The sequence below is a fragment of the Rhinolophus sinicus genome, linkage group LG01 (assembly GCF_036562045.2).
Source record: "Rhinolophus sinicus isolate RSC01 linkage group LG01, ASM3656204v1, whole genome shotgun sequence".
NCBI classification, from domain to species: domain Eukaryota; kingdom Metazoa; phylum Chordata; class Mammalia; order Chiroptera; family Rhinolophidae; genus Rhinolophus; species Rhinolophus sinicus.
The window spans coordinates 50,370,194-50,397,573 of record NC_133751.1 but is presented as its reverse complement, the minus strand read 5'-3'; the positions used below and the strand labels follow the sequence as shown (position 1 = coordinate 50,397,573).

The window sequence follows — 27,380 nt, the reverse complement described above, 5'->3', positions numbered from 1 at the left end:
TGGGATGAGGGAGCAGACAGCATTCTCTGCTCCCCAGGCGAGATGGAAAAGCTAGCCTTCGTGACAGTGCATCCGTCCCGACAAAGGTTACAAAACTGCCATAGGTTGGCCAACAACCAGGGCAACCATTCTCTAATGGCGTGGCTCACGGCTGCGGTACGCACCGTATGGGAACAGGTTGGCGAGCTGCCAGACACTGTGAGTCAGTGGCAGTCATATACAGAACTTACGCAAATAATCCGTGAAATGGGTATGAGACATGCTATTTTTAACCTCAACATGCAGGGCCCAGATGACGAGCTTTTTACTGCCAGCATGAGAGATCTGGTTTTGGACACTGCACCTACGAGTGCTTTTGGATCCTTGGTTGCTATTCTTACACCGTATGTAGGGCGACGGATCCATGAAGTTACAACTGCCATGGCCACCCTAGGGGATGTTGAAAGCCGGAGGCGAAGGAAGTTAAGACAGGAGGTCCGCACAGTTGAGACCTGGAAGCCCACACCAAAGGTAAAGGCGAGGTCGGGCCTCAGAGAGTAACACGCACAGATGTGGCGTGATCTCGTGGCAGCAGGGGTTGATCAGGAAAAAATAGACCAGCAACCCAATGCACTCCTGCTTGAACTTTGGAAACAGTTGCGTCCAACAACAATTCCGGAGAAGCATAAAGGAGGAGTCTGGGAAAGCGCGACCCGTGTCCCTTCAGGACTTCATGCCGCCGCTTGAGGCCGACTCCTTGCAGCTTGATTAGGGGTGGGGCCAAGGTACCCGGTCAGAGGGGACGAGCAGGGACCGGAGGCCCCACGTGGAACTGTCCATACATTGGTCCCCTTCGAATGTACAGAGGGTTTTGGCTCTAGTTGACACTGGTGCTGACTGCAGTCTCGTTTATGGGAACCCAGAACTGTTCCCTGGACCAGCAATCTGCATTGATGGCTACGGGGGAAAAACTGTGACTGTGAAAGCCGTTTCCTTACCACTGGGTATAGGAAGGCTTCCCCCTCGTACCTACAAGGTTTATGTCTCCCCCGTCCCGGAGTATATTCTAGGGGTGGACGTGCTACATGGCCTCAGCTTACAGACGTCGGTAGGAGAGTTCCGTCTCCGGATCCGGGTGGTGAAAGCAGTGACACGCGGGCATGCTCACCACCCTCCTCAAGCGTTGCCACAGCCCTGGCGCGTGGTTACAGTGCAACAGTACCGCCTGCCAGGAGGGCAGGAGGAGATTGGTCGTACAATATTGGAATTGGGGAAGGCACATATTGTGAGGCCAACGCACAGTCCCTTTAACTCCCCAGTATGGCCTGTCAAGAAGCCAGATGGGACCTGGCGAATGACTGTGGACTATAGGGAGTTAAATAAGGTGACGCCACCCTTGCACTCTGCAGTGCCTTCAATTCATGATTTAATGGATCGTCTGATTGTCCGCCTGGGGACATATCACTATGTAGTGGACTTGGCCAATGCTTTTTTCTCCATTGACATTGCACCCGAGTGTCAAGAGCAGTTTGCTTTTACGTGGGATGGGCGTCAGTGGACTTTTCAAGTCCTTCCGCAAGGATACTTGATATCTGCCACGGGCTTGTGGCCCAGGATTTGGCACAGTGGGATCACCCATCCTCTGTGGCCTTGTTTCATTATGTTGATGACATTCTGTTAACCTCAGATTCTCTTTCTGATTTAGAGCAAGCAGCTCCCTCTCTTCTCCGCCACCTGAAGTCACGGCTGGGCGGTGAATGAGGAAAAGGTCCAAGGCCCTGGCTTATCCGTCAAGTTTTTGGGTGTTGTGTGGTCGGGTAAGACAAAGGTTATACCTGAGGCAATCATTGACAAAATACAAGCCTTTGCCCGGCCGACCAAGTCTGCCCAACTGCAGGCGTATTTGGGTCTGCTAGGATATTGGTGGGAGTTTGTACCCCATTTAGCACAAATGGCAAGGCCCTTGTACAATATGATAAAAAGGGGCCTCATGGGATTGGACAGAGGCTATAGAGCAAGCCTTCATTGCCACAAACGGGCAGTGCAGCAGGCACAGGCTCTGCAAGTAGTGGACCCCGCCCATTTGAACTTGATGTTCATGTAACCCAAGAGGGGTATGGATGGGGCCTCTGGCAACGGCAGGAGCGTCTCCGGTTGCCAGTGGGATTTTGGTCCCAATTATGGAAAGGAGCGGAGGTCCGCTACTCTCTAATAGAGAAACAGCTGGCTGCTGTGTATGCAGCCCTAGTGGCCACAGAAGCCATCACAGGAAGCGTGTTGGTTAGAACAACGTATCCTGTCCAGGGGTGGGTCCGTGGACCCAGGGACCCAAAATGGCACAGACCACCACCCTCGCCAAGTGGGGTGCCTACTTGGAGCAACGTAGCACCCTTAGTTCAAGCCCTTTGAGCACAGAGCTACAACAGGTCCTGGGGCCTGTGGAGCTTGTAGCCCAGGCTGAGCCAAGTGCTCTGCCTAGAGGGGAGGACTTGGAGCCCTCGCCCTACAAAGAAGGACAGTCCCCAGTACCTGAGGATGCCTGGTTTACCGATGGTTCTAGCCGAGGGCTGCAGCTGTTTGCGGCTATTGGTGTGCAGCCCAAAACAGACACCATTTGGTTTGACACTGGGACGGGCCAGAGTAGCCAGTGGGCTGAATTACGGGCTGTGTGGATGGTGGTCAGCCACGAGCCTGGGCCCCTAGTTATTTGCACTGACAGCTGGGCGGTGTTCCGGGGCCTAACGCTGTGGCTGCCTACATGGAAACACCAAAACTGGTTGGTGGGACACCGTCCACTGTGGGGTCAAGCCATGTGGCAGGACCTCTGGGACCTAGGGCAGAGAAAGGAGGTGACCTTAATGCATGTCACAGGTCACTCCCCTTAGTGTCCCCAGGTAATGATGAAGCAGACGCCCTAGCAGATGGTTAGCTCCTGCCACTGATGTGGCCCATTGGCTGCATAGGAAATTACAGCACGCTGGAAGCCGAACCATGTGGCAGGTGAGCAGACGCTGGGGCCTGCCTTTGAAATGGCAGGAGATAGCAGATGCCTGCTATGACTGTGCCGTCTGTGCCCAGGACAGCCCCCAAAGGCGGAGGCTCCCTGGGAGACACAGCAGATTACACGAGGGAGGGTGCCCTCACTCGCTGGCAAGTGGATTACATTGGACCCCTGCCTAAGGCCCGCAATGCGATATATGCATTTACAGCAGTGGACACTGCTACGGGGTTGATGTTTGCTTGGCCCTGTCCGGCTGCGGATCAGCGGCATACAGTGGTCGCCCTTACCTGTGCCTATGGGCGCCCCAAGTCATTGAAAGTGACAGGGTACCCATTTACGGGCAAGAAGTGCAGCGCTGGGCTGCCAGGATGGACGTGCAATGGTTGTTTCACACCCACAATCCACAAGCAGCTGGCATGATTGAACGTTATAATGGTCTTTTGAAGCAAGGTCTCCGGTGTCAAAACACCCTCCCACGATGCGTGACTGGGCCTCGCGTCTATGGGACGTCCTGAGAGTCCTGAATGAGAGACCACGGAAGGGAGGGCCGCGCCAGTAGAAGCTCTGCTACATCGAACGGCCGCTCCCATTCAATTACAAGTTACCACCAGTGAGACTCTGTTAAAGCCAGGCTACGGCAGAAATGGGCTGCCAGCACCCACATGCTTGAAAGCAGGCGGCAGCAATGGACTTGGCCCTGGCAGGTCAAAAGCCCCCACTGTCGGTGGTTGGGTCTGATAGCCCCATGGGGGGGTTTGACTCATGATTTGCAAGTGGCGCCAGGGGTGGTGGCTGAGTGGCCACCTCAAGTGACTGTAGTATACAGAGGTCCCGATACCGGGATGATTTTAAACTATGTGCTCTCACTATGGCCTATTATGGGGTCCCCTGTTCTGTTACATGTTGAAACTATGCAAGGGACCCCAAGCACTGCCATAAAGGTTTGGTACCACAAACCGGGAAAGGTGCCAGTGGCAGCAACCCTCCTTTCCCAGGACAAGAAGCTGGCATGTATCCTCCCAGATGGAAGGATTTGCCATTGTTGGTTCCTAAGACTAATAGGTGTCAGTAGGCTAATATGACACAGGGACGGCGAGAACCTGTAGGTGGAGTGTGGGGCAGAGCCCCAGAAAGTAGTTTACAGGCTCTCGGCCTCACGTGGAGTGCTGGCTCGGGTAGTAGATGGCCATCAGCTGTGGCTGATTGGCCGTCAGCTGTAACCAGTGAGCCATTGGCCACTAATATAACTGCTGTGGCTACGCTAGAGGAGAAGGGGGAGAGTGGAGGAGAGTGAAAGAGAGTTGTCGGTGGGTTGCAGACAAAACGGACAGCAGGTCGCACGTCCAGTGAACCCAGCCTCCAGTGAGACCGTAGTGGTATGACTCCCCTACCTATGGCTCCGTGGGTGTTCCTTTTTGGCCTCACCATATCCTGCGTTCTTGTATGGGGAGCGGGAGCAGAGACCCCGCAGGCCTCCCCGCACGACACCTACCCTGTGACCATGGACAGGAGTCTTCTTCTTAATTGTAAAATTAGGAGTTTGGACTAGCTTTAATATTCTAAAATATATCCTGGTGGTTCTAAATAATGTGGTCCATATAAATCACTTAGTGAGCTTTGTAAAATTACAAATTGCCAGTTACCACCCCTCTCCCCCTACCCAGGTGATTTCAATGCAAAACTTATAAGGACCACCACGATTTTAGGAAACTCATCTGTGGTAACAGTGATGACAGAGGCATGGTGACAGAAAGGGAAGGAAAAGGAGAGAGGGAGGGAACGAAGGAGGGTTTGCTTTTAAATGGAGAGGTGAGATGTCAAGAATTAGAGATAGTCCTGCCCACCCCTAGTTCATGACATCATATAAACTTTGGAATGGTGTCCTCTTCCCTTCTCCTAAATGACTGGGTCCAGTGGGCAGGCAGATCCATTCCCACCGCCCCAAGAGGACCCTGTCAGGGTGGGGCTCCCTTGAAGCAAATCCCAAGCAGAACTTTGGAGCAGAGTGTGTTTGTTTTTAATTTTGCTTTTTTATATGATGATGTGGCCAGAGCCAGAGCCCAATGTGGATAAAGGGGGGACATTTTATGGCTTCAACAAACAGTTTCAACAAACATTTACTGGATGTCTGTGCAGAGGTCTATAGGGAATTCAGATGGAAAAGACAAGGTCCAGACATGCAGGAACTCAAATGCTGGCAGACACATCTGCCACCTCCTGCAACGTGTGGCTCATGCGCAGTGCTGTCCCTGAGTTCTACACAAAGCAAAGGAGCATTTGAAAGGAGGAGGTAAAAAAGGATGTGGGATGTAGAGGACACAATGTGGCTTTGGAATCAGGAAGTTCTCGATTCAAATCCAGACTCTCCCAGTTGAGAGTCCCTAAGCCTTTTACTCAAGAGTCTTTTGGCCTCAGTTCCGCATTCTTGGTTGTTCTGAGCACTAGCCGTGTTAATATACATATCACACCTGTGGAGCACCAGGAGTAGGTAAAAGCTAATTTCTTCCCCTCACCCAGTCCCGTGACCAGGAGGAGGTTTGGCTTCTCTCATTCATCCTTTTGGAAAGGAGGAAACTTTAATAATAGTTTTTTTTCCCTGATGAAACACACACACTTTTTATTGTAACAGAAGCATTGATAAAGTACCACTATATTTGATGGTATCCTTTTCTGTGACGTATATTTCATATACAAAAAATGCCTGTCATTTTGTACCAAAGAAAAGAAGAATATATTTTTTTTCTCCCTAATATGATCTGGTTGTCCCAGCACAGCCTAGATCAGGGCGGTTAGAAATCCCTGTTCAGACACATTGAGCCTCTCTGTTCTTTCACTAAGTAGGTATTTATTGAGCAACTCTGTCCCAGACATGTGAGCTAGGGGAGATGTAAAGATGAATAAAACTGAGAAGTTGAGAGTCCCCAGGGATTTGTGGGGAAAGGGGTTGGGAACAGACAGGAAGCTCATGTGTGCTGTGAGTAAACTTTCACTGGAACAGGAAGTAGAAATTAAGGCTTATTGTCCTGTCCCTCCATCTTGCTGTAATGATCCAGGACAAGTCCTGTTCCACTCTGAACGCCATCTGTCAAATGAGGGTTTGGGCCAGACGAATACAAAGCTTGCTCCAGGGGAAGAATGTTGTACTCCTCATGAGCCAGAATTTATGACTGTACAAATTCTGAAAACCCCAAACTGTCCTTCACACTGGCTGTACCTAAACTGTGCGTTCTTAATCAATTCTGGTGGAGTGATTTCTGTATTTCCTGCGTGAACTGTTTCTGCTTTGCTTGCTAATTTTTCTCTTTCTCTTCTTTTTCTCTTCCTTCCTCTCTCTGCTTCCTTTCTCTGTACGCCCTGATCCCTCTTTGATCTTCACCATGGTGGCAGAAACCGAAATGGATGTGGAGAGCGAACTCGAGTCAGAGCAAGTGACAGAGTGAATGGCAGGACCCCACACAAGGCAGACATCCAAGAATGGATCACTCACAAGACCCCGGGGGCCCAGAGCTACTCCACCCCTCCCCACCCTGCCAACACTCCATTGCCCATTTCAGTGCGGATTAGAATGGACGCTGAACAAGGCAACACAGTCTCAAGCAGTTGAAACTCCTGTTGTGTATGAGAGCAGTTCTCCTTTTGAGGGTTCAGCCATTACTCAGACGTTACTCTGGAAAATAAGGATGAGACAATGAGAGATTTTTTTAGTATCTCTAAATGAACTGTATTCTTCTCAAAGGAAAAATAACTTTGGTCCTACAGACACAGGGTTGACCAGGTCAAAGTGGGTCCTGGCTTCTAATCCACTCTACACTCCAAGTTTACATAGGCCAGCATGCCTATGACTTTATGACTTTAATGTTTTTACCTGTTGCTACTTTCTTAACAACCATGAGTAGGTAAAACTAAGGATAACTCGTATAGCATGGATTTTTAGGGAATCTAGATATATCTTCATGCCCCCAAGTTTCCCTTCCACTTTTACCTAACACAGGGCTGAGATTCTGTCGTCAGACATTCTTTCCTCTAGGGCTTACAAGTTTTGCATTACTGAAAATTCACTGATTAAAGTTTTTCAAAAGATAGGTATCACACTTGAAAGCAGTGTTCCTCAGCCCTGGTGCCATGGTACATCACAGGGCCAGGAAGAGTAGTAAAGAAAGGGCTGTGGTGTGGCAGCCAGCATGCTGGGAATCTGTTTCAGCCTGAACAAAATCTGGGTACACACATCAGAGAACCACCGCGTTGCATTATGACTCCTCAGTCTGTTTGGTGATGAAATGGCCTGTTGAGGAGGACAGAATACTGCAAGGGTAGACAGGGAATAGTCTGGGGACTGTGGTGCCATCCTAGGGCAGGAGAGCCCCTGAGATAGAACATGGGATGGTCACTAAATACAAGCCTCAGTTGAATCACCACTTTTAAGCCCACAAAGTATAACAGATAGTGTGCTCAGTGTGATAGAGGGAATCACAATTCAGGCAGAGGGTTGAGGAGGATCCAAATAATTGCAATACCAAGCAACATGAGATGCATACATCAGAGAGAGATCAATAAATAAAGGGAAGCAGCCCAATCTGATTAGGAGAACGAGAAAAGGCTTTCAAGAAGAAGCAAGATTTGATCAAAGTCTCAAGAATGGCGAAAGCATAGACACACAGGGTTTCCCCTGTGGGGAAAACTGCAGGCGAGAGAGAGGCACAGTAAAGGGTCTGTGATGCTGGAGCATAAGTGCAATGAGGGGAAGGACGGAGACGAAGCTGGGGGGGAGGGCAGGCCATCCCTAGGGCCTGAGCACCAGAGTGAGCCAACTGTGAGTTCTCTAGGAAGCCCCTGGATTGTGGCAAAGCATATTCAAGACAGCAGGTCAAGAAAGATGTGTCTGAAGGAAAATAAAGGCAGCAAGAGGTGACAGTGGATATGGGATATGGGGTAGTACATCCTGTTCTAGAGAATAATGAGAAAGGGAAGCCAAGGGAACAGGAAAGAGAAGGGCACTTTGATTCCAGAGCATGAAAATGGGCACAGGGAGCTTTAGAGAAAAGGATGACACTTTTCCTATAGCAAAAAAGATAGACTAGCTAAGGAAGCAGGGTCTGGATATAGCATCTTTGTGCCAGGCAGCTGCTCAAGGCCCCTCAAAAAGGGAAGTTGTCTCTAGGCCACAGAGAGACATGTTCTTTGCTTGCCACTGTAGACTTGGGAAGAAAGTATACCCCTTCCCTGCACACTCTACCTAAGCTGAAGTGACCTTTATTTTCCACTATGTATCACCTCTTCTATATGGTTGTAGGACCAGCTTCATCAGTGGGCAAAGTTAATTCTCTGGAGTAATGTGAAAGCAGGCCCTCTATCCAGAAACATCTCTTCCCGCCATTTTTGGCCACATAACAGGCTCTCAGTTCCTGACCATCTAGCCACGTCTAAGACCAACCCTGGAATCCCTCCACCTGAAACTTGGTATCAGGTCTTGAGGCTGCCTTAGGCAAAATGGACTCCTAGACCAAAGTTAAGGGAGACGAGAGTAATTCCAAGATCCAGGTATCAATGCATTTCCTAAAAAAGGAAGAAACGTCTGTTTTGAGACTCAGCAGGAAAATACATGAAAAACTGATGATAGCTTTAAAGAATAAATATTATCACCTCTTGTTGTCCTAGTGCTAACCTTCACATGCTTTCCTCACAGAGGTGAAGAGTGTGTCTACTTTGGGTGATCAAAACAAATGGAAATGGTATGTCCAGGGGTTGAAGGCCAGGATAAAACATTAACCAGTTCTCCTGGCTTTTCCTTCCTCATGGGTAGGAGGGCCCTGCATTTACTCCCATCCTTCACCCTCAGCTCCATCCCGGAGGGCCTTGGAGTTAGCTATATTTTAAGTTAGACAACTCGTTGCTCAATCAGATGAATTTGGAATCCTACAGTTAAAAATCACAATTTCTGAGTAGCCTCAGGGTAAATTGTCCTCTCTCTGTTACCCAAAGTGAGCAGGTAAAATTCAGGAAGACAGAAACTGGAAATTCTACCATGGTCTTGGAATGCAGTCCTCCAAAATTATCAGAAGATTGAGAGCTAAGGTCCGCCACTGCCCAGCTAATATTGATTATAGGCAGTTTTAACTAGAAAACAGATCCTTAAACACGATAGGTTTAGTTTTCTTAAAAACAAACAAACAAAAAAGCAAAACAACTGAGTTTAAGGGCAGGTCTGGTTCTCAGATCACAACTCACTGCGTGACCTTAGACCAGTCAAGTCTCCTCTCTGGGCTCATCTGTAAAGATGATGTTCTAGATCGCCTGCCTTAAGGTGCCTTTCCAACTGTGAAGTTCTCTGATTCCTCTATGATTCTTCAACTCTGGAGGAGGCTGTTAAACCTAAGGTTAGGATTTCCTTAGGAACCTATGGAGGCCCATGAAGAGACACTCACAGTCTGGCTCCTCAGCCTCCGACCTGGCTCCCAGCAGACTTATACTGCCCTTTATCAGTGCTGACAACTCCCCTAACACCTGGCTGGACTGGCAATCTCTCCTACGACCACCTCTGAGGAACAGGCATCTTTGGTCTTTCTCCACAGCGAGCCCCAATGTCCAGCGATCAATGATTAGAGAAAATGAGCAGGTGAAGACTAAAAATTGATCCACCGTGACCCTACCTCCTGACTTCTGTGCCTGCAGAGAGCCAGCAGGATGGGGCTGTGCACTCATGCAGGAGTTGGGTTTCTTTTTGTTGTCTTTTGCTTTTTGGTTTTTTGTTTTGCTTTGTTTTTGTTTTTGCCAAGCTCCAATGTGAGCACATTAATGGCTCTTTCTCAGCATATGTTTGGGTCTGGAAGAACTAAATATTTTTTATTCACACTAGCCAGAATTTTCATGCAGAACCACAGGCTTCATGCTTGGGCAGAAGAGGCTAAGAGGATTACATAATAGAACTGGAAGTCAAGGAAAGGGTCCTAGTGGGGAAGAGACGAGTCTGCTTAAATCTCAGCAGACCTGTCCTTGCCCTGAAATTGACACCAGGTCAGGTGAGTTGACCACACAGTAGATGGGAGAGACCCCAAAAGCAGGGCCACTGGTGACTACACAGGTTGCACCCTCCACAACCCCTGGGGCACCATTCTCATAGACTATAACACTGGTTACTGAAGTTGTGTGTAGTACAAAACCTGCACGTCTGTATGAGACAGACCCCCTGTATGAGACAGATGGCCCCAAGAACAGCAAAGGGCAGTTGAGGGGTCTCACTCTTTCCTCTCTCAGTTGCAGACTGTGGCTCCCCAGCAGAGCTGGAACATGGACTGGTCACCTTCTCCACCAGGAACAACCTCACCACATACAAATCTGAGATCAGATACTCCTGCCAGCAGCCTTACTACAAAATGTTCCACAATATCACAGGTGAGACCTGTATGCTGAATCAGCCCCCTCCCACCTCACACCCTATGGGTCTCAGGATTATGCTGGGGGCTGAAACTGCCGGTCAGTTGGCCATGGTTTGGGAGGAATTGGGTGGTGGAACACTTGGAAACATGTTGTTTCTCTCCCTGGCTCAGACCTACACCCCAAGATCCTTCCCACTCTCACAGTCTCCCACAGAGAAGTACCCTCAGGGAGGTGGGGAGGCCTCAGTTCTGCTCTGCTACAGAGTGGCACTAAGAAAATTCTCCCAATTTCTCAAAGCCTCCAAGTTCTCACTTCAAAAAGGGAGCAGGGGTGTAGCTCACAGAGCTACCATAAGCCTCAGATAAGAGTTTGTAAAGTGGAGAAGAAAGGGAAGGGCAAGTGCCCCACAGAGCTCTGTGTGAACCACGGCCTGTGTGACTAATGAGCAGTGTCCGCCAGGGCTGAGCAGGGCTGGGAGGGAGGGAGCAGGAGTCATACTGTACAGAGCCTTGGACACCATGCTGAAGCATGTGGTGATTGTTTTTGAGGCAATGGGGAGCTATTGGTGACACTGAGCAAAGGTGGGACATGGTCAGATTCTCATTTTAGAAAGAGGCTTCAGGCTGCAGAGAGGACTGGCTAGAGGGAAAGGCATCAGAAAAATGATTTGGAAGATGTGCAATGATCCACAATACAGAAATTAAGAACCCAGATCCATAAAACCAATGTGCTAACAACCAACCACGTTCTCCAATTTTTCCTCACTCTCCCAGGTATCTATACCTGTTCTGCCCAAGGAGTCTGGATGAATGAAGTCCTGGGGAGAGACCAGCCCGTCTGCCTGCCAGGTACCTCATCCTCAAGTCCTCTGCCCCCAGGTCTCCCCTCCAAGGCCTTCAGGCTGCAGGTGCTCTGGCTGTTAATGGAACGGGAAATGGGTGACATGGGGCTTTGACTTTTTTTTGAGACACCTTCAGAGGGTCAAAGATCAGAGAAGCCCAGCCTCATACCTCAAACCAACCAGCCTCTATGTTCACCAGCTCTATCACTTCAGGAGTCTCCTGTCTCCTCTCTGCAGTTCTACTCCCTTCACACCAGGTTTTTCACCCCACACAGTCTACGTGTGTTGGGATAATCAAGAAACTGAGCACCCCATCATCCAGCACTCACCACTGTAGAGAAAACAAACAACATCAGACAAATAACCATAGGACAGAGTAAGGAGTTCTTTCAAAGAGCAATGTGTGCAAGTCTTACTGACTGTGGCCTCCCCATGGCTCACCTACTGACCACACTTTAAAATGAAAAAAGACTTGTGGTAACAGGGGGTGTCACTGTGCATATGGATTTAGGGGATATTTTGTGGATATTTGTGTTAGTATGAAAAGTATGGATGATTTGTATCACAATCATTGTTACATATATATACATATGCATACATATATATACATATACACACACACATATATATACATATATACTATATACATATATACATATATATACACACACATATATATATACATATGTACATATACACACACACACACACACACACACACACACACACAAATCAACTTATTAGAAAATCATAGCCCTATATGCACACTGCAGGGTTAAACAAACAACCCCCAGAAATTAAATTTAATATTCACAACACAGAAATTTGTACTTTGAAAACAGCAAGAATAGCAATAATTGAAAGACACAACCATTCAAAATAACACTCAGAAGAAGCACTGATTCTGTCTGCATTTGCTTGAAGCAGTAGGAACTTTGCAGTATGATTAAATGCTGGATGGCACTTGTATTTTACTTAATTAGAGTGTTGGTAGATTGATAAAGTGTTTTATTTGACTGGCATATTTTAGTAACCCTCAGTATCACTCAGTAGGCTTCTAGATGTTAGACGTTAAAATGGAAAGGCTATCAAGTCACCTAAGAACTGAAAGCAAGTGTCAGCATTTGTGAATCAGTTTGGGCCCTCACAGGAGCTATGAGATCCTAGAGAAGGAGGAAGTCATTTCACATGGTTGTCTAGGAGTGGAAGGGTGAAGACTGGTTCAGAAGACATCACTTAGGAAGGCCTTAGCCTGAGAAAGAATTCATGAGCAGGTGGAACAGGGGAAAGGTCAACCCACCCACACTCTACTGATCCCCATCGTCTCATTTAGCCTTAGCCAGGAGCACATCCAGGGGCACAGTTGGTGAGGTGTCAGAGAAGATGGGGAATGGTGGAGCTGTGACAAACTGGAGGGTCAGATCCTCATTTTGCTAAAACACTCTGTGGGCAAAAGAAAACAGCACCGCAGGTGGATTCCATCCTGGGAAGCCATGTTGCAACCTCTGGAAAGGGAAGAGACACTGAGCTGGGAGTTAGGGGCCTGGGTCCTAGTCCTGGTGCTATCATTTCCTAATTGTGGTCTTGGGTAAGTAATGTCACCTCTCTGGGACTAGAATTCCATCCCTCAAAAGGGAGGGAGTAGGACCATGTGATCCATGACATTCTGTAACTTTTAATAGTCATCATCGTCTATATTTATAGAAAGCATCTTGGTACAATGAGTCATGAAATTCTTTTAACACCTGGTGTTGGGTAGAACTATCGTGTATCACTGGACCAGGCCAGAGATTTCTAAATTCTCTCCTCCTGAAATACTGAGATTGAAGCAAGCCAAAATGGAGAAAGCCATTTCACTGAGCCTCATAATATCCACCTTTCCAAGAAAACTGTTAAGCTAATATTATTTGCCCCTTATTTTACACATGAAAAAATAGGATCAGTGAGATATAATGATTGGTCCAAGGCTACCCACAGAAAGTTAGGTGCAGAGCTGGAAGGGGAGCCAAGATTTTTCATGTCAACACAAACAATGCTGAGCCATTCTTGATTGTGATTACATTTTATGCTATCCTCATGAACCCAAAATTCTAGAATATCACATATTTGTTTTAAGACCCCTCCCTCAGCACTTCCACTCTTCTAGAGACCAAGTCTGGCTTCAGCACAGCTGAAGATACAGAATTTCAAGAAGACTCCTTTGTCCCAGGAAAAACTAAACGTAAAATGGTACCAGTCAAAAAGAATCGCCCCATTTCCATGAGCACTCCCAACCTTTTAATAGGACAAGAGCATAGCAAGAAGGTAAACAAACTTTAGTGGAGAAAATGAAGCTAGAGTCAGAAGAAACGGGCTCTACTTCTAGCTCTGCCACTAATGACTGAGCACATCACTTGCCTTCTCTGAACCTCGGTTTCTCCATCTGTAAATTAGGTGTTCTCCAAGCTTCCCCAATTCTGACATTCTGGGGTATGCCACTGGCACATTTGTTGAGAAAAGGCACCATTCGGCACTGGTTTTGTTGTGACCATGGACTAAGCCACAGGCGTGTCCCTCACCAGATGAGGGCCTTTGGGCACTAGATAAATTGTGCAGGACTGATCACAAACCTGCCTTGAGATGTCACCTTGTAGACTGATGCTTGTAATTGGGAGTCTGGCCTTCAACTCTGAAAGGCCATATCTGGATTAGCAAATGCTAGCTCACATCTGGCCTGGGGTGAAAGACAGGCTGCCTCAGGATCATGTAAAACGCATTTGGCATCAAGAAGAAGAGCGTCTGGAAAGCATTAGGTTGCTGAAAGCCTGACCTCCCAAAGTTGCCAAGAAAACTCAAATGCTCTTTGGTCTTTAAAGGATTGTTGATGGTTTCCAGGGCCAGAAGTGTAGTCTGGCCATTTGCAACCAAAAGGAGGCCCACACTCATACCAGGCTTACTTCCCAGGCGTAAAAACCATGCTGGGAAGGGCCCATGTGAACGTGTTTTTAGCCAGCGGGGGGCTAGTACTGAAGACCCTCTGCTCATGAGCCAACAGTGTTTGGCCGCAGGAGGCTGGCGGTGCATGTGCATGCTCGGGGTACAGCGCGGTGGAACGAAGTTTGATCAGACCTTTCTTCTTCCCTTGAAGGTACTACAAGGTTCCTAGGTGCAATGATGGGTGGCTCAGAACAGAGCCCACGCATCATTGCTTGTAGATTATGCCACCTTCCCCTAACCTTCGATGCCCTGGGCATCCATTCACAGAATGAGTCCTTTATGCTAAGGAAGACAAGGTTAGAGGGCTCGTGACCATGATCTTTACCTGAAACAAGTCATTGTGGGATACAGGACAAGGCATCGATCTGAGAATCTAGTTAGGCCCCTGCTACTTACCTTACTAGCCATGTGATCTTGGGCAAATCACTTAACCGCTAGAGAGTTTACTCACCGATAAAATGGGGGTGGCCATGGCAAATGAAATAAAAATCAAAGGAATTTGGAATTTAAAGTATCCTTGGAGATCATCTTGATCAACAGCCTCATTAGGAGGATAAAAAATTGAAATCCAGAAAGGGAAATTTAGTTACCCAGAGTCACAGAGGACCTCGGAGAGAAAAGCTGGGTCAAGGCCTCAGGTGTGTTAGCTCCCAGGTCAGTGTTTGCTGTGTCCTGCGAGGCAGTCTTTTAGTTTCCTTCCATCTCTCAAATCCCATGACCTGTGGTTTTCAGACATTTTCTAAGCACCTACAGTATGGACTACGTCTGGGATAGGAGCTGCCCTTCTAGAAAAGAAAGGGAAAAGGTGATCACTGCCAAAGAGAGGCCAGGCTCAAGATGGTCCAGGCCAAAAGTGATCCTTGCTAGAAATGGTTCAAATGGTGAAGGTCCCATATATGAAATGGTCTGTTCCACAGATGGCCCTGGCTACAGCATGGCCAGACTAGAAAGACTTAGGCCAAATAAAACCCTGCACAGAGCTTTCCGAGGCCAGTGTGGCCTCATGATGTAGAGTAGGGTCCCATGGTGGCATAATCTACAGTGGGTGAGATGTAAATTTCTTTTGCTGACTCTTTTCCCATGGTTGACCTGACGAGTCTCTGTCTCTTGTCCCCACTCCCTTCTCCTTACAGTGTGTGGTCAGCCCTCCCGCTCCCTGCCAAACCTGGTCAAGCGGATCATTGGGGGCCGGAATGCTGAGCCCGGCCTCTTCCCCTGGCAGGCCCTCATCGTGGTGGAAGATACCTCGAGGGTGCCAAACGACAAGTGGTTTGGGAGCGGGGCCCTGCTCTCTGAGTCTTGGATCCTCACGGCAGCCCATGTGCTGCGCTCCCAGCGCAGAGACAACACAGTGATACCGGTCTCCAAGGAGCACATCACTGTCTACCTGGGCCTGCATGACATACGGGACAAATCGGGGGCAGCCAACAGCTCAGCTGCCCGAGTGGTGCTTCACCCAGACTTCAACATCCAGAACTACAACCACGACATAGCTCTGGTACAGCTTCAGGAGCCTGTGCCACTGGGACCCCACATCATGCCCATCTGCCTGCCGAGGCCCGAGCCCGAAGGCCCGGCGCCCCACACGCTGGGCCTGGTGGCCGGCTGGGGCATCTCCAATCCTAACGTGACAGTGGATGAGATCATCAGCAGCGGCACGCGGACCTTGTCAGATATCCTGCAGTATGTCAAGCTACCCGTGGTGCCACATGCCGAGTGCAAAACCAGCTACGAGTCCCGCTTGGGCAACTACAGTGTCACTGAAAACATGTTCTGTGCTGGCTACTATGAGGGCGGCAAGGACACATGCCTTGGAGACAGTGGCGGGGCGTTTGTCCTCCTCGATGACTTAAGCCAGAGCTGGGTGGCCCAAGGTCTGGTGTCCTGGGGGGGCCCTGAAGAATGTGGCAGCAAGCAGGTCTATGGGGTCTACACGAAGGTCTCCAACTATGTGGACTGGGTCTGGGAGCAGCTGGGCTCCCCACAAGGTCTGGGGGAGCTCCAGGTGGAGCGGTGAGCTGACCGACCTCCTCAGGGCCTGCCTGCCCTGCCCCAGCCTGAGCGAGGCTGCCCACACACTTCCGATGACACACTCCCTGTTACTCACCAGACTCGATGGAATGGAACATGCTGCCCCCACCCTCCTGAGACAGCCCCAGGACCCCGAGAGGCAGCAGTGTGGTATCGGGGGAAAGTCTCTACCCAAGAATCCTGGGTCCACGGCCCTGGGCAAGTCCCTTCCCCTCTTCAGGCCTCGCCGTCCTCAGCAATACAAGGGAGCTAGATGTCTGGGCCGGTCCTAGCACCCCTCTCCTAAGGTCACTGCTTTACCCAGTGACCTTATTCACTCCGATTCAATTATCAAACCCCCTGTTGGTGGAACTGGGCCTGATTGTTAGAAAATGTTTCCTTCCATTGAGCTGAATTCTGAGTCCATATATTTTCCCAGTTCTGCGCTCTGAGCACAGAGAAGTCTAGTCCCTCCTCTAGGAGAAAACCACTCAGTTTGGGGGAGACAAGGATCATACCCTGAAAGCCCCTCTCTCTTCGTGTAACCGCTGCAGTATTCTTATCCCTGGGGTTTCTCTCCCAAAAGCTTCTTGCCATCCAGGCCTTAGCCCTTATGTTCCCTGCTAAAGGAATTTTAAAGGACGAGGAGAAAGCTGGGAAGGTTTGGGTGACTGGGGGGAGACAATAGCACTGGGAGGCTCCCCAATCCTGTTAAATTCCTATTGTCAACTCAGAACACGTCACTTGGACCCATATGTTACACTCAAATGCCAGCTGATGACATGGTGTGTCCACACCTGCAGCTCCAGACAAGCACAAAGCAACCTTCCAGCCTTGAAACGCATCATCTGAAAAGGTTTACTAGCCCCAGCCCCAGCCCCAGGCATGAAGACTCACCTGGGTCGCTTGGAAAAAGAGAAAGCCCACACTGCTGCGCCTCTGGGCGGGAAAACGGAAGAAGAATGGGCTCAGGATGTTAGAAGTGACCTAAAGCCACCAGGTTGCACAGGGTCTGAGCTCTTCAGAAAATTCACCCAACGTGACTGTTCAGAGGAAAGCACTCCTCCGACTTCCAGAAGCCAGAGTGAGGGGAGGCAGAGACTTGGCCGTGAAAGGCAGTGAGAAGAGACAGAGAGAGCCAAGAGTCCTGGGCTCTAGCCCCAGCTCTGCCCCCAACTGGCTGTATAACCTTTAACACATCACTTTCCTTCTCTGGGCCTCAGTTTCCCCATCTGTAAAAGGAAGGCATTAGACCCCCTCAGCGTCCTTCCACCTCCAACACTCAGTGCTTCTGACTGCCGGCACCCTGACCCTCAGGGGCTGATGGTCCATCAACTCCCAGAGCTCGCTGTCCTGTGATTCTCCATCAGAGACTGGCGGCCAGAGAAGTCCCTGAGTGGGATTCCACGAGAACAATTGGGAAGTGTCCACTTTTCTAATCGGTTCATGAAACCACACTCCTATGTCTATGAAGTGTATGTAGAGGATGCTATATATTGTATATATTATATCACAAGCTTCACTACTCTGTAAGGTGCCTTTGCACTCTGTTTCTCCTGTCAGGGTTCTAAAGTGGAAATAAAACCTCCGTGGATAATCAACAGCCTACATTTGGGGTTTGTTTTGTTTTGACTCTTTAAAGAGAAACTGGCCCCTCATTAAGCCAAAACCTCTCCCATTACAGAAGAAGTACAAATTTGTCATCTACGACATCATCCAAGAAGGGGTGATGAAGAATGGGGGTGGCTATTGACACGTGCCCTCTCAGAGGCTGCGCATTCCTTCATTACATGGCATTGCCTGCTATTCAAGCCCTTGACTTCAACGAGTTTAAACAAGCATGCAAAGCAAGGTCGTGTACATCTAGGTCTCACACAGTCAAAAGGAGTTAAATGTCACAAGAGGAGTGGAGATTGCAGTGTTAGGGGAACTTAAAGGAGCAAGAAATCCATACAGCTGAAAGGGGATCTGGAGAGCTTTGCAGAGAGGTTGTAAAGACTGCTCTGGGGTAGGGAGCGGACAGGCAAAGCGGACAAAGACCACACAGGAAAGCGTGCCATGAGTGGAGTGAACAATGGGGATTAAAGCAGACGGGAAAGCATCTCAGAAGACACACTATGTCTTCACTCTATCCTGTAACTAGTGATTCTCTAATTTCGGGTATATCAGAGTTACCTAGGATGCTTGTGAAATTCTGAATCAGCAGGTCCGAGGGTGGGCAGCATGGTGGGGCAAGTGGTGTATGGGGAGGGACTGAGCTAGAGAGAGCGGTCGGGAAGCTACTGAAACCATTCTGGAAAGAGCTGGTGAACACCCACCAGACCTAGGGCTGTGACAGTGCAGATGTGGGGGCAGGGGAGGTGTAAAAACATTTAAGCAGTGCATTGGACAGAGCTTCGTGTCTGGGCTTGGAAATAGTGCAGGTGCTGGGGTGGCACAAGCTAGCCTGCTCGTGAGGGCTGTCCTAGGGATGCACTCCTGCTGTGCCTTTGATTGGAATTTGTATCAGAATGAAAATGTCATGCTTTTTACCCTATTGAGAACTGAAAGAATCCTAAGTTATGTTTTGCACTTTGTATTTAGCAGGTTTCAAGTATTATCATGTCTTGTGTTCTATGACATTTCAGATGTTTACTTTCCTCTAGACATTTGGACTATATGTTGTGACATATTGAGACACTGAAGTGTCATGAGGTCACATGGAGAGCACACTGTGACATGGAGCAGAGGAGACACATTACTCTCTGCTTCTCCTGGTGATTCTTTTTGCTGGTTTAGTGGCTAATTGAATATGGGGGTTGAAGGAAAGAGAGGCTACAAGGATGAGGCCTGTGCAGACACCAGCAGACATCTGGAATAACAAAGGGGAGAGTGGAGGCCAGGGCTTGGCTTTGCTGTGCTGGGAGAGTTTATGAGCCACACAGCTGGAGACTTAAGGAGGGAATATTTCAGAGCAGGGGGCAGATTAGAGATCCTGAGTTGAAATCCCACAGGGTATAGGAGGTATGATGACATAGGAGGAGGTGGTATTATCTACTGGAAGTTTGCAGGACAAAGGGTGGAGGGGCAGACTGAACAAGGGAAACAGCAGCATGTATAACCTTTAACAAATCACTTTCCTTTTCTCGGCCTCAATTTCCCCATCTGCAGCTTGGGAGGCATAGAGAGAAGAAGAGAAATGAGACAAAAAGAGGGGTCAGAAACACAGGAAGAGACATGCTTCAGATCCCAGGGAGTGTCAAGGGGGATGAAAAGTAGTCAACAGTGCAAGTGCCACAGGATAGTCCAGAGGAAGCTTCCGACTGGAGTGCCCCAGGGACAGGGACCCAGTCACTCCTGCCAACTCTGCGAGAGGAGCCAGGGGCAGGCCAGCTGCTGGTGTTTAAGGTCCCGAACCCTCCCTCTCTCCTCCTCTGTCCCCTCCTCCTCCTCCTCTCTCTTCTATCTCTCCCGGTTCGGCCCTCCCTCCCCACTTTCCTCCCTCCGTCCTTCTCCAGACTTCTCTTAGGTTTGACCTCTTTTCTGAGGCAGGAAACTGCCCTTACATCCTCCCTTATCTGTGTCTCATAGTAAATAGTCTATGCTCAGTTCTCTGGGTTTTGGTTCCTTGAAACATACAAGTTTTTTACTACAAGCCCTGACTCTTCAAATGAAAGTTTGTATTTCTAGACTTTGTTTTGTGCTTTGCTCTTTCAAAAGTCAAAGCTGTATCTAGCTTCACCTAAAAGAGTGGATGCTCCAGCTTCAATAGTGAGGAGTCACAGGACAAGGAGACTTCCTAGGGATGAAAATACATGAGATAAAATTTCAAATTGTATCTCCCTATACATGTACATATCACTGTTGAAGTTCCATTTATTGGCCCAGAGCCATTTTATCGCCATCTATGGTTGTGGATCTATTAAATATTCAAATGGCCACTTTGCTTCCAAGTATGTGCAGAGCATGGCACTTCTTCCAAATTTATCCCCAAAGGAGAGAGAAGGATGTGGAGACTGAGTATCAACTCCTCTTTCCAGAAGCTTGACTATGGATGAGAGGAGGAGAGACTTTGAAATGAACGGAAGCAGGGAAAATGGAAGTTTGATTTTAGAATGAGAATTCTAAAATGTTTTGGACACATAGAGAAAGGAGAGATGCATGATACAGGAGAGGGGTGAGTATCCCCAAAGCCAGGTCCCCAAGAGTTTGGAAGTGAGGAGATCCAAAGCCTGGAATTAGTTCTGAAGAGAAGAAAGTTTACAGAGGAAGCAGATTGGATAGGGGCTGGTTGGGGGAGATTTTACTCAGTGGCCTCTGAGTATCTGTGGGAATGGGGGCAGGAGGTTAGCTTGGGGCAGCTGGCTGAGGGCAGGTAGCATTGATGATGCTGGGAGACGCTGAAGAAGCAGGCAAGGTTGCAGCACATACATCTGAGATTTTCCTCAGCCCTACTCAGCAGGCTGGTGACAGCTGGATCAGAGTTTGCGGTATGAGGGCTCTGGGAAGTCACATATGTAGTAAGAGTCAGTGGTACTGGCCAGAGTGGGAAAAGCCCAGAGTTGGAAGTCAGGAGACCTAGAAATAGACTCTTGCTACTAACTTACAGGGTAACTTTTGGCAAGTCAATTCACTTCTCTAGGCCTCAGTTTCCTTAGCTGCATGATGGAGGGATAGCCTAGATGGTCTCCAAGGGCTTCCGCTGTAAGGTTCATGTGTGCTGTGTCTGTGAGTCCAGGTCCATGAAAACACAGTATGAAGCAGGCAGTCACTGGTTGGGGGCGAGGAGGGGTATTCAATCCCCAAGGCCCTGAGGCAGGGCTTCTCTGAGGCAAAGAGATCCCTGTGGATGGAGCATGACATTTGTTTATTAGTCAGGACTCTCATTTTAAGTGACAGAAACACAATATAAACAGTTTCGGGGGGAGGGGGTGGGCAGAGAGTGAATTATAGGCTCACATAGCTGAAAAGTCTATATCAAAAGGCTTCAGGTATGGTTAAATCAAGGAGCTCAAACATTAGGATACAAGGTCTCTCTTGCTTCACTCCTCATTTTCTAGCTCCCCTTTTCTATGTTAGTAGCATCATTCTCAGCAGGTTCTCCATGAAGTGATCATGGGCATACCTGGGCTTATAGCCAGTAGCTTAGCAACCCCAACTGATAAAGGCCATCTCTTTCTCCAATATGCTTACAAAACTCCCAAGTCAGACTCATTGCCCTGGCCAGGGTTTCATTCCCATCTCTGAGCAATAGTTGGGACCAGAGGACGAGAGGGTTTAATTAGTCAGGTCTGGGTCACGTTCCTACCCCTGGAATCTGAGTTGGTAAAGTCACTCCAACTCAGGATATATGGACTAAGCAAGGGAGAAGAGTGGATCCCAGAGGAAAACTGGCGTGCTATCACCGGAAGGGGCAATGGATGCTGGGAGATCAAAGCGTAACAGATGTTCCTTACAGAAGGTGATGAGCTGGTAGCTCTGGCAGAGGGCAAGATGGAGCCCAGAGTGTGATGTGTCCCTCCCTCCCTTGACTGCAGTGTGCGGGCTCCCCAAGTTCTCCCGGAAGCTGATGGCCAGGATCTTCAATGGACGCCCGGCTGTAAAGGGCACCACCCCCTGGATTGCCATGCTGTCGCACCTGAATGGGCAGCCCTTCTGTGGGGGCTCCCTTCTAGGTAAGGAGAAGGTGGAAGGGATGGGGGACCAGGGTTAGGTGCCAGGGTGGAAGCAAAGGGACCCGACCCTCTTTCTGAGACTGATCAAGATTTCATCATTGAGAATCATTATCCACACTGGTAGCAGGGCCCAGAAGTAAAATGTGGGATACAGAGTCTTTAGCTGGAGCCAGGAGACATGTGTTCCTGTTCTAGCTGGTTCCTTCAGTCAACAAATACCTACTGAGTCCTGGTCAGTCTCTGGCACTGGGAAGGGTCAGGGAGTCAGCCCCTCAAATGTGGATTACAGCCCAAGGCACTTACCTGCAGCTCAAAGGCAGAGTATACCAGGGCTGTGGGATCAGTGAGAACCAGGAAACTCACCCTGGAGAAGTCAGGGAAGGGAGATGAACAAAGGCCTAGAATACCCTGCTTAGGAATTCAGATTTTATCCTGAATGCTGCTGCAGGTTTATAAGCATGTTCTGGAAAGTTCTCTCCAAAGGCAGTGTGGATTGAAAGGAGGGAGAATCCGGAGTCCAGGATTTCAGTGAAGTGGCTATTGCAACAGTGGGGGAGGAAGTCATTAGCTTCAGAATAAGGACAGGGGACCACATGGAAATGAGGCAGATTCAAAAGCATTTGGGAAATAGGACTGTCAGAATTTTGTAGTGGATTGAACGTGGTGGGAGTAGGAGTGAGGACAGGAAAGGAATGGCTGACACATCTTCCTGCCACAGTTTGGTTTGGATAATCGAAGGTCCATTCCAGCTCTAACAACATAAGAAAAATTAATAGCATTCTAGAGTCCCCAGCCAGTTTCCGACTTGATCCCATCACAGAGGAAGAAGGCCTGGACGGGTCCGTGTCTGCCTGGGCCATTCCTGGGCTGCAGGCCTCACCTCTCACCAACCCACCTCCTCCAGGGCGCGGTCAGGTGAGGACAACTCCTCATCAGGGATCCCTGAGGGGAGACACCAGCCCTGGACAAGGGCTGCAGTCCAGACACCTTGGGGAATGTGAAATGGGAACAGGCGTTACCCCTCCTCTGCCAAGAAATTGATCCTTATATTCCCAATAACACAAAGACGCATGGTCTCACTGTAAGGATCCCTCCCCAAGGGGCCTGGAGAATGAGTACAGGTGGGACAGGGGCAGCCCTGTGGGGAGTCGGCAGGGGCGAGGACCAAGGAAAAGAAGGGGGAGAGGAAAAGAGAGGCAGAGCTAGAAGGGCAAATATAGAGAAGACAGAAAGAGAGACAGAACACGAGAGAGACCTGGAAAGTAAGAGAGGGAACTAAAGAGAGATTAAGGGGAAAATAAAAGGAAACAAATACGACAAGAGGAAGAGAGACTGATGGGTCACGAGACACCCAAGAGAGAGGAGAAATCAGGAGAGACAGAAAAACAGGGAGGAACCAAAAGTGAAGAAAGGGTCAGAAGAGAAGCAGAGAGATGGTGAGTGAGGGGGAGCAGACAGAGAGATGGAGGGAGCGAGACTCCATCACCAGACATTGCCGGTTTTGCTAGAACGTGAGTAAAGGAGATCGATTATGTGCCCACAGTTTTAAGAATTAGTTGTGTTGGGTCCTGAGTTTTTAAGTTTGATAATGTTCAGTGCTTACTGTATAGTCATCCGTCAGTGTTCTCGGGTGATTGATTCCAGGCCCTACCCTACTGGATACCAAAATCTGCAGACGTCAAGTCCCTGATATAAAATGCCTTAGTATTTGCACATAACCTACACACTTCTTCCTGTATACTTGAAATCATCTCTACATAACTTATAATAGCTGATATAATATAAATGCTATGTAAATAGTTCCTATGCTGTATTATTTAAGGAATAACAACAAGAAAAAGTCTGTGCATGTTCCGTATACAAGCAACCATCCTAGACCCAACTAAATAGTACGTGTCAGCAACAATGTAACTTTTTTCCTAATGTTTTTGATCCACAGTTGGTTGAATTTCTGGATCTGGAACAAGCACATACAGAGGGCTAACCGTGTCTACTGCACGTTTACTCCCTGTTACTTCTGTTTTGAACATGTTGGAGTCTGCTTCTCTATCCTTGGCCAAACTACAAGTTCTCTCATGCTTTGCCCTGTACAACATTCCTAATCTAGAATCTCCTCCTCCTGTGATTCTGTTTTGTAGAGAGAGGGAGGGATGGGAGAGGGCAGAGAAAGCAGAAAAGGGGCTAAGGGAAAAAGGAAGGAGGGAAAGTACCACATGGCAGTGTCCACACTGAAGGCTGCTTAGAGGGAGTCTGGCTCAGGGACTCAGAGTATTTGGGAAGCAAAGCTGCATCTCTGGACTGGCCATTGCACACTCCTGGGCTCATCTAAATGGCCAGAGCCCTGCACTGAGGCAGGCTCTCCTACCTGGCTACCTCATCCCACTTTCTCTACCTGGAAAGTTCGGCCAACAACCTCTGGCTATGGTCAGAGATGGAAAACGCCCCCAGCTGATCCATGTGCCACTCCACCCAGAACCCAGTACGCAGAGCACAGGGCTGACACTGAGGACCAAATGGAGCCTGGGACTTGCTCCAGAAAGGTACCTCTTCCTGGGATTCTGCCCCGATGCCCCCATCCCAAAGCCCTGGTGCTTTTCTTGCTGCTTGGTTCATCATGGTTATGCCTCTGGGTATAGCTATTTATGGGCTTCCCATCCATTCCAAAGGATGAACTGAAGCCTGACCCTGTACTAACAAAAGGGCAGGAACTTGTCCATTGAGGAGGAAATACAGTGGAGATACAAGAAATGCTCTAAGCTGACCGTCAGGAGACCCAGGCCCTGGCCCTGGCCTGCCACTAACCTTCCGGGTAACTGTAGACATCTCTGCTTGACACCAGGCCTCAGGACCTGTATCTATAAAATGAGAAGTTATGTTCAGAGCCGTGGTAGCAGTAGAATCAGCTGTGGAACTTTTAAAATATACTTGTGCTTGGGCCCCACTCCCATGAATTAGCTGGTCTGGCATCTGTCCTAAGCACAATTTGTTTTGTTTTGCTTTGTTTTTAAATTCCCCAGATGATTCTAATGTGCACTCGCAGCTGAGAAGCACCACGCTAAAGCAGTACTTTTTGTCCTTTAGTGTGCATGGGAATTATCTTGTTAAAATCCCCAGATTTTCCTACTGAATGCAGGTTCTGATGGGGCCTGAGAGTTTGCATTTCTAAGGAGTTTCCAAATGAGGCTGTTGATGCTGGCCTGGGGACCACAAGGCCTGAGAGGTGGCCAGTGAGTCCCAGGAGTTTTGTGGACCCACCTTGGGCTGTCTGGGTCTCCCCAACCCCATGGGTTTAAGGGAGCCCTGAAAACCTGTTTAAGATGTATAGGCTTTGGTTGCAATAGGCAGATACAATCACAGATTTACCTCCTCATCTTCAGATTAGGATATGAGTGTCTGGACGGGGCCTGTGAAATGTGATGGAGAGGGGTACCTTGGAGTAGACCCTCAGCTCAAGACACTCGGAGGCAGGATGGGGCAATGCAGGGCCATGTGTGTACAATTCTGTTCTCAGGCTCCAAATGGATTGTGACTGCAGCTCACTGCCTCCACCACTCGCTGAATCCAGAGGACCCAACCCTATATGACATATACCTGCTCAGCCCTTCTGACTTCAAAATCATCGTGGGTGAGTGAGGGGCAAGTTGATTCCTGAAGCCAGTGTGGTTCTGGGCATGGGGTGTGTGCACTCACTCACTCATCAACGAGCTGGACTGGAGTCCAGGAATCTGGGTCTAAGTCCAAGGCAATGATTGCCAGGTGGTGGGACCATGAGAAAGTCATTGAAGTCTAGGCCTCAGTGTTTTGTAATAAACATTATATTAAGGTAAAATAAAGAGCCTGGTCTAGATAATTTCCAAAGATGCTTCAGGCTTCTAGAAAACCATGGTTGGAAACAGATCATATACATACACACCAAGCCTGTCCTCCCCTTTATAAAATCAAGACCACCAGCTGATTCAATGAGTTCAACAGATATTTATCTACTGACATTATGCCAGGATCTAGGACACGGGTATGGTTAAGATCTAGTTCCTGCCCACAAGGAGCTGACAGTTTAATAAAGGAATAAACCATGGACACGGAGACCTCTACTTTCTTATAAGAAAGAGAGAAAGTAGTAAATTCTGTAGGAGAGAAACAGATAAAACGTCAGGGAAAAGACTTCTAACTGAAAAATCTAATTCAAGAACTGGAGAGGCTTCATGGAGGAGGCAACACGTGATCCAGGCACCGAAGGGTGTTTATGTGGTTTGAACATGTGGAAATGAGCACCGGAATGAGTATTGTAAGGCCATGGGATCAGCTCATGCACAAAGACAGAGCTGGGCGCCCATGAGAATGAGTGGGGAAGGGCAGGTAGGCAGGAGGACTAAGAAAAGGTATGAAGGGGAGTGAAAGAATTAAGGCTGGAAACAGGCTGGATGGGACAGGGGGCTGACAGGGAGCAAGGTGTGTGTGAGACCTTATCCTCTGCACCTCCATTATTCCCGTGTCTCATGTACCTTCTTCTTGCCCAGGCAAGCATTGGAGGCTCCGGTCAGATGAGACTGAACAGCATCTCGCGGTCAAACACATCTTCCTCCATCCCCTGTATGACCCTGAAACATTTGAGAATGACGTGGCGCTGGTGGAGCTGTCAAAGGGCCCAGTGCTGAATGACTTTGTGATGCCCATCTGTCTACCTGAGAGGCCCCCTGAGAAAGGTACCCCTCCCCACCCCAGATCCCACCTCTGCAGAACAGCAGGTACCTCCTCGGAGACCTCGTCTCCCGCATTGGTGAGCTCTGGTGCCACCTGAGCCAGTTGACAGTGTCTGCGTGATTCCTCCGCTGCCTCCCATAAAACAGCTAAGTCAGAACTGGTTCCAAAGACGCACATAATAAACAGGCAAGCTTAATCAGTACTGTGAATAGTGTATCAGTCAGCGTCCAGATAGGAAAACGGACACCAGACTGGTTACTGTGACAGAGAGAATTTAACATAGGGTACTGGAGAACTGGAGAAGTAAAGAGGGAATGCTGAAGTAATAGCGGCGGTACTTTCAGGAGGAAACTACCCCTCCTGGGGCTGAGGGAACAAAGGGCAGAGGTCGGAGTTATAGACCATGGAAGCTTAGCTAGGGTACCTGTGGAGCGGGGAACTCAGACTCCTGCGGAAGGGGCCCTGAGCTGACCGTGCTGGGGAAAATGGCTGGAACCAACCACCACTGCTGGTGAGGAATTATCGCTAGGGTGATGCCAAAAGTAATGGCAAGCCTTCCTGGAAGTGCCCCCTAACTTCAGGCCCACCCCCCTGGCAAAGCAGAACTGTCATTTCAGAGCCTCATCTGTAGCATCACAAAGCAGAGGATAGGAAGGTAAGTTTGTTGCTGAGGGGCAATAGCTTAATCACCAGGGTAAGTTCAAATCCCCATGCTGCCATTTCCTAGTTGACTGACCTTGAGGAAGTTGCCAAACCTTCACACTGAGGATAAAACCCCATGGGGTGATTGTGATATTTAAATGAAATTATTTACTCAAACGTATCCAACATAGAGTGAGAGTCC

General features: G+C 48.8%; 1 protein-coding gene across 5 annotated transcripts in view; it reads left to right on the top strand.

Annotated features, from left to right (window-relative positions):
- The window catches only part of MASP1 (MBL associated serine protease 1), a 70,744-nt gene that overhangs the window by 36,556 nt on the left and 6,808 nt on the right, over positions 1–27,380 (top strand). For 3 of the 5 annotated variants that reach the window (XM_074329233.1, XM_019752099.2, XM_019752101.2), the window contains 3 exons: positions 10,232–10,369; positions 11,128–11,202; positions 15,305–17,782. In XM_074329233.1, the coding sequence (XP_074185334.1) occupies positions 10,232–10,369; positions 11,128–11,202; positions 15,305–16,188 (1,097 nt within the window). In that variant the 3' untranslated portion in view covers positions 16,189–17,782. Of the gene's footprint in view, positions 1–6,367; positions 8,629–10,231; positions 10,370–11,127; positions 11,203–15,304; positions 17,783–21,697; positions 21,836–25,346; positions 25,461–26,352; positions 26,539–27,380 lie in introns of those variants that run through there. The other 2 variants (XM_019752100.2, XM_019752103.2) reach the window with 2 other exon arrangements.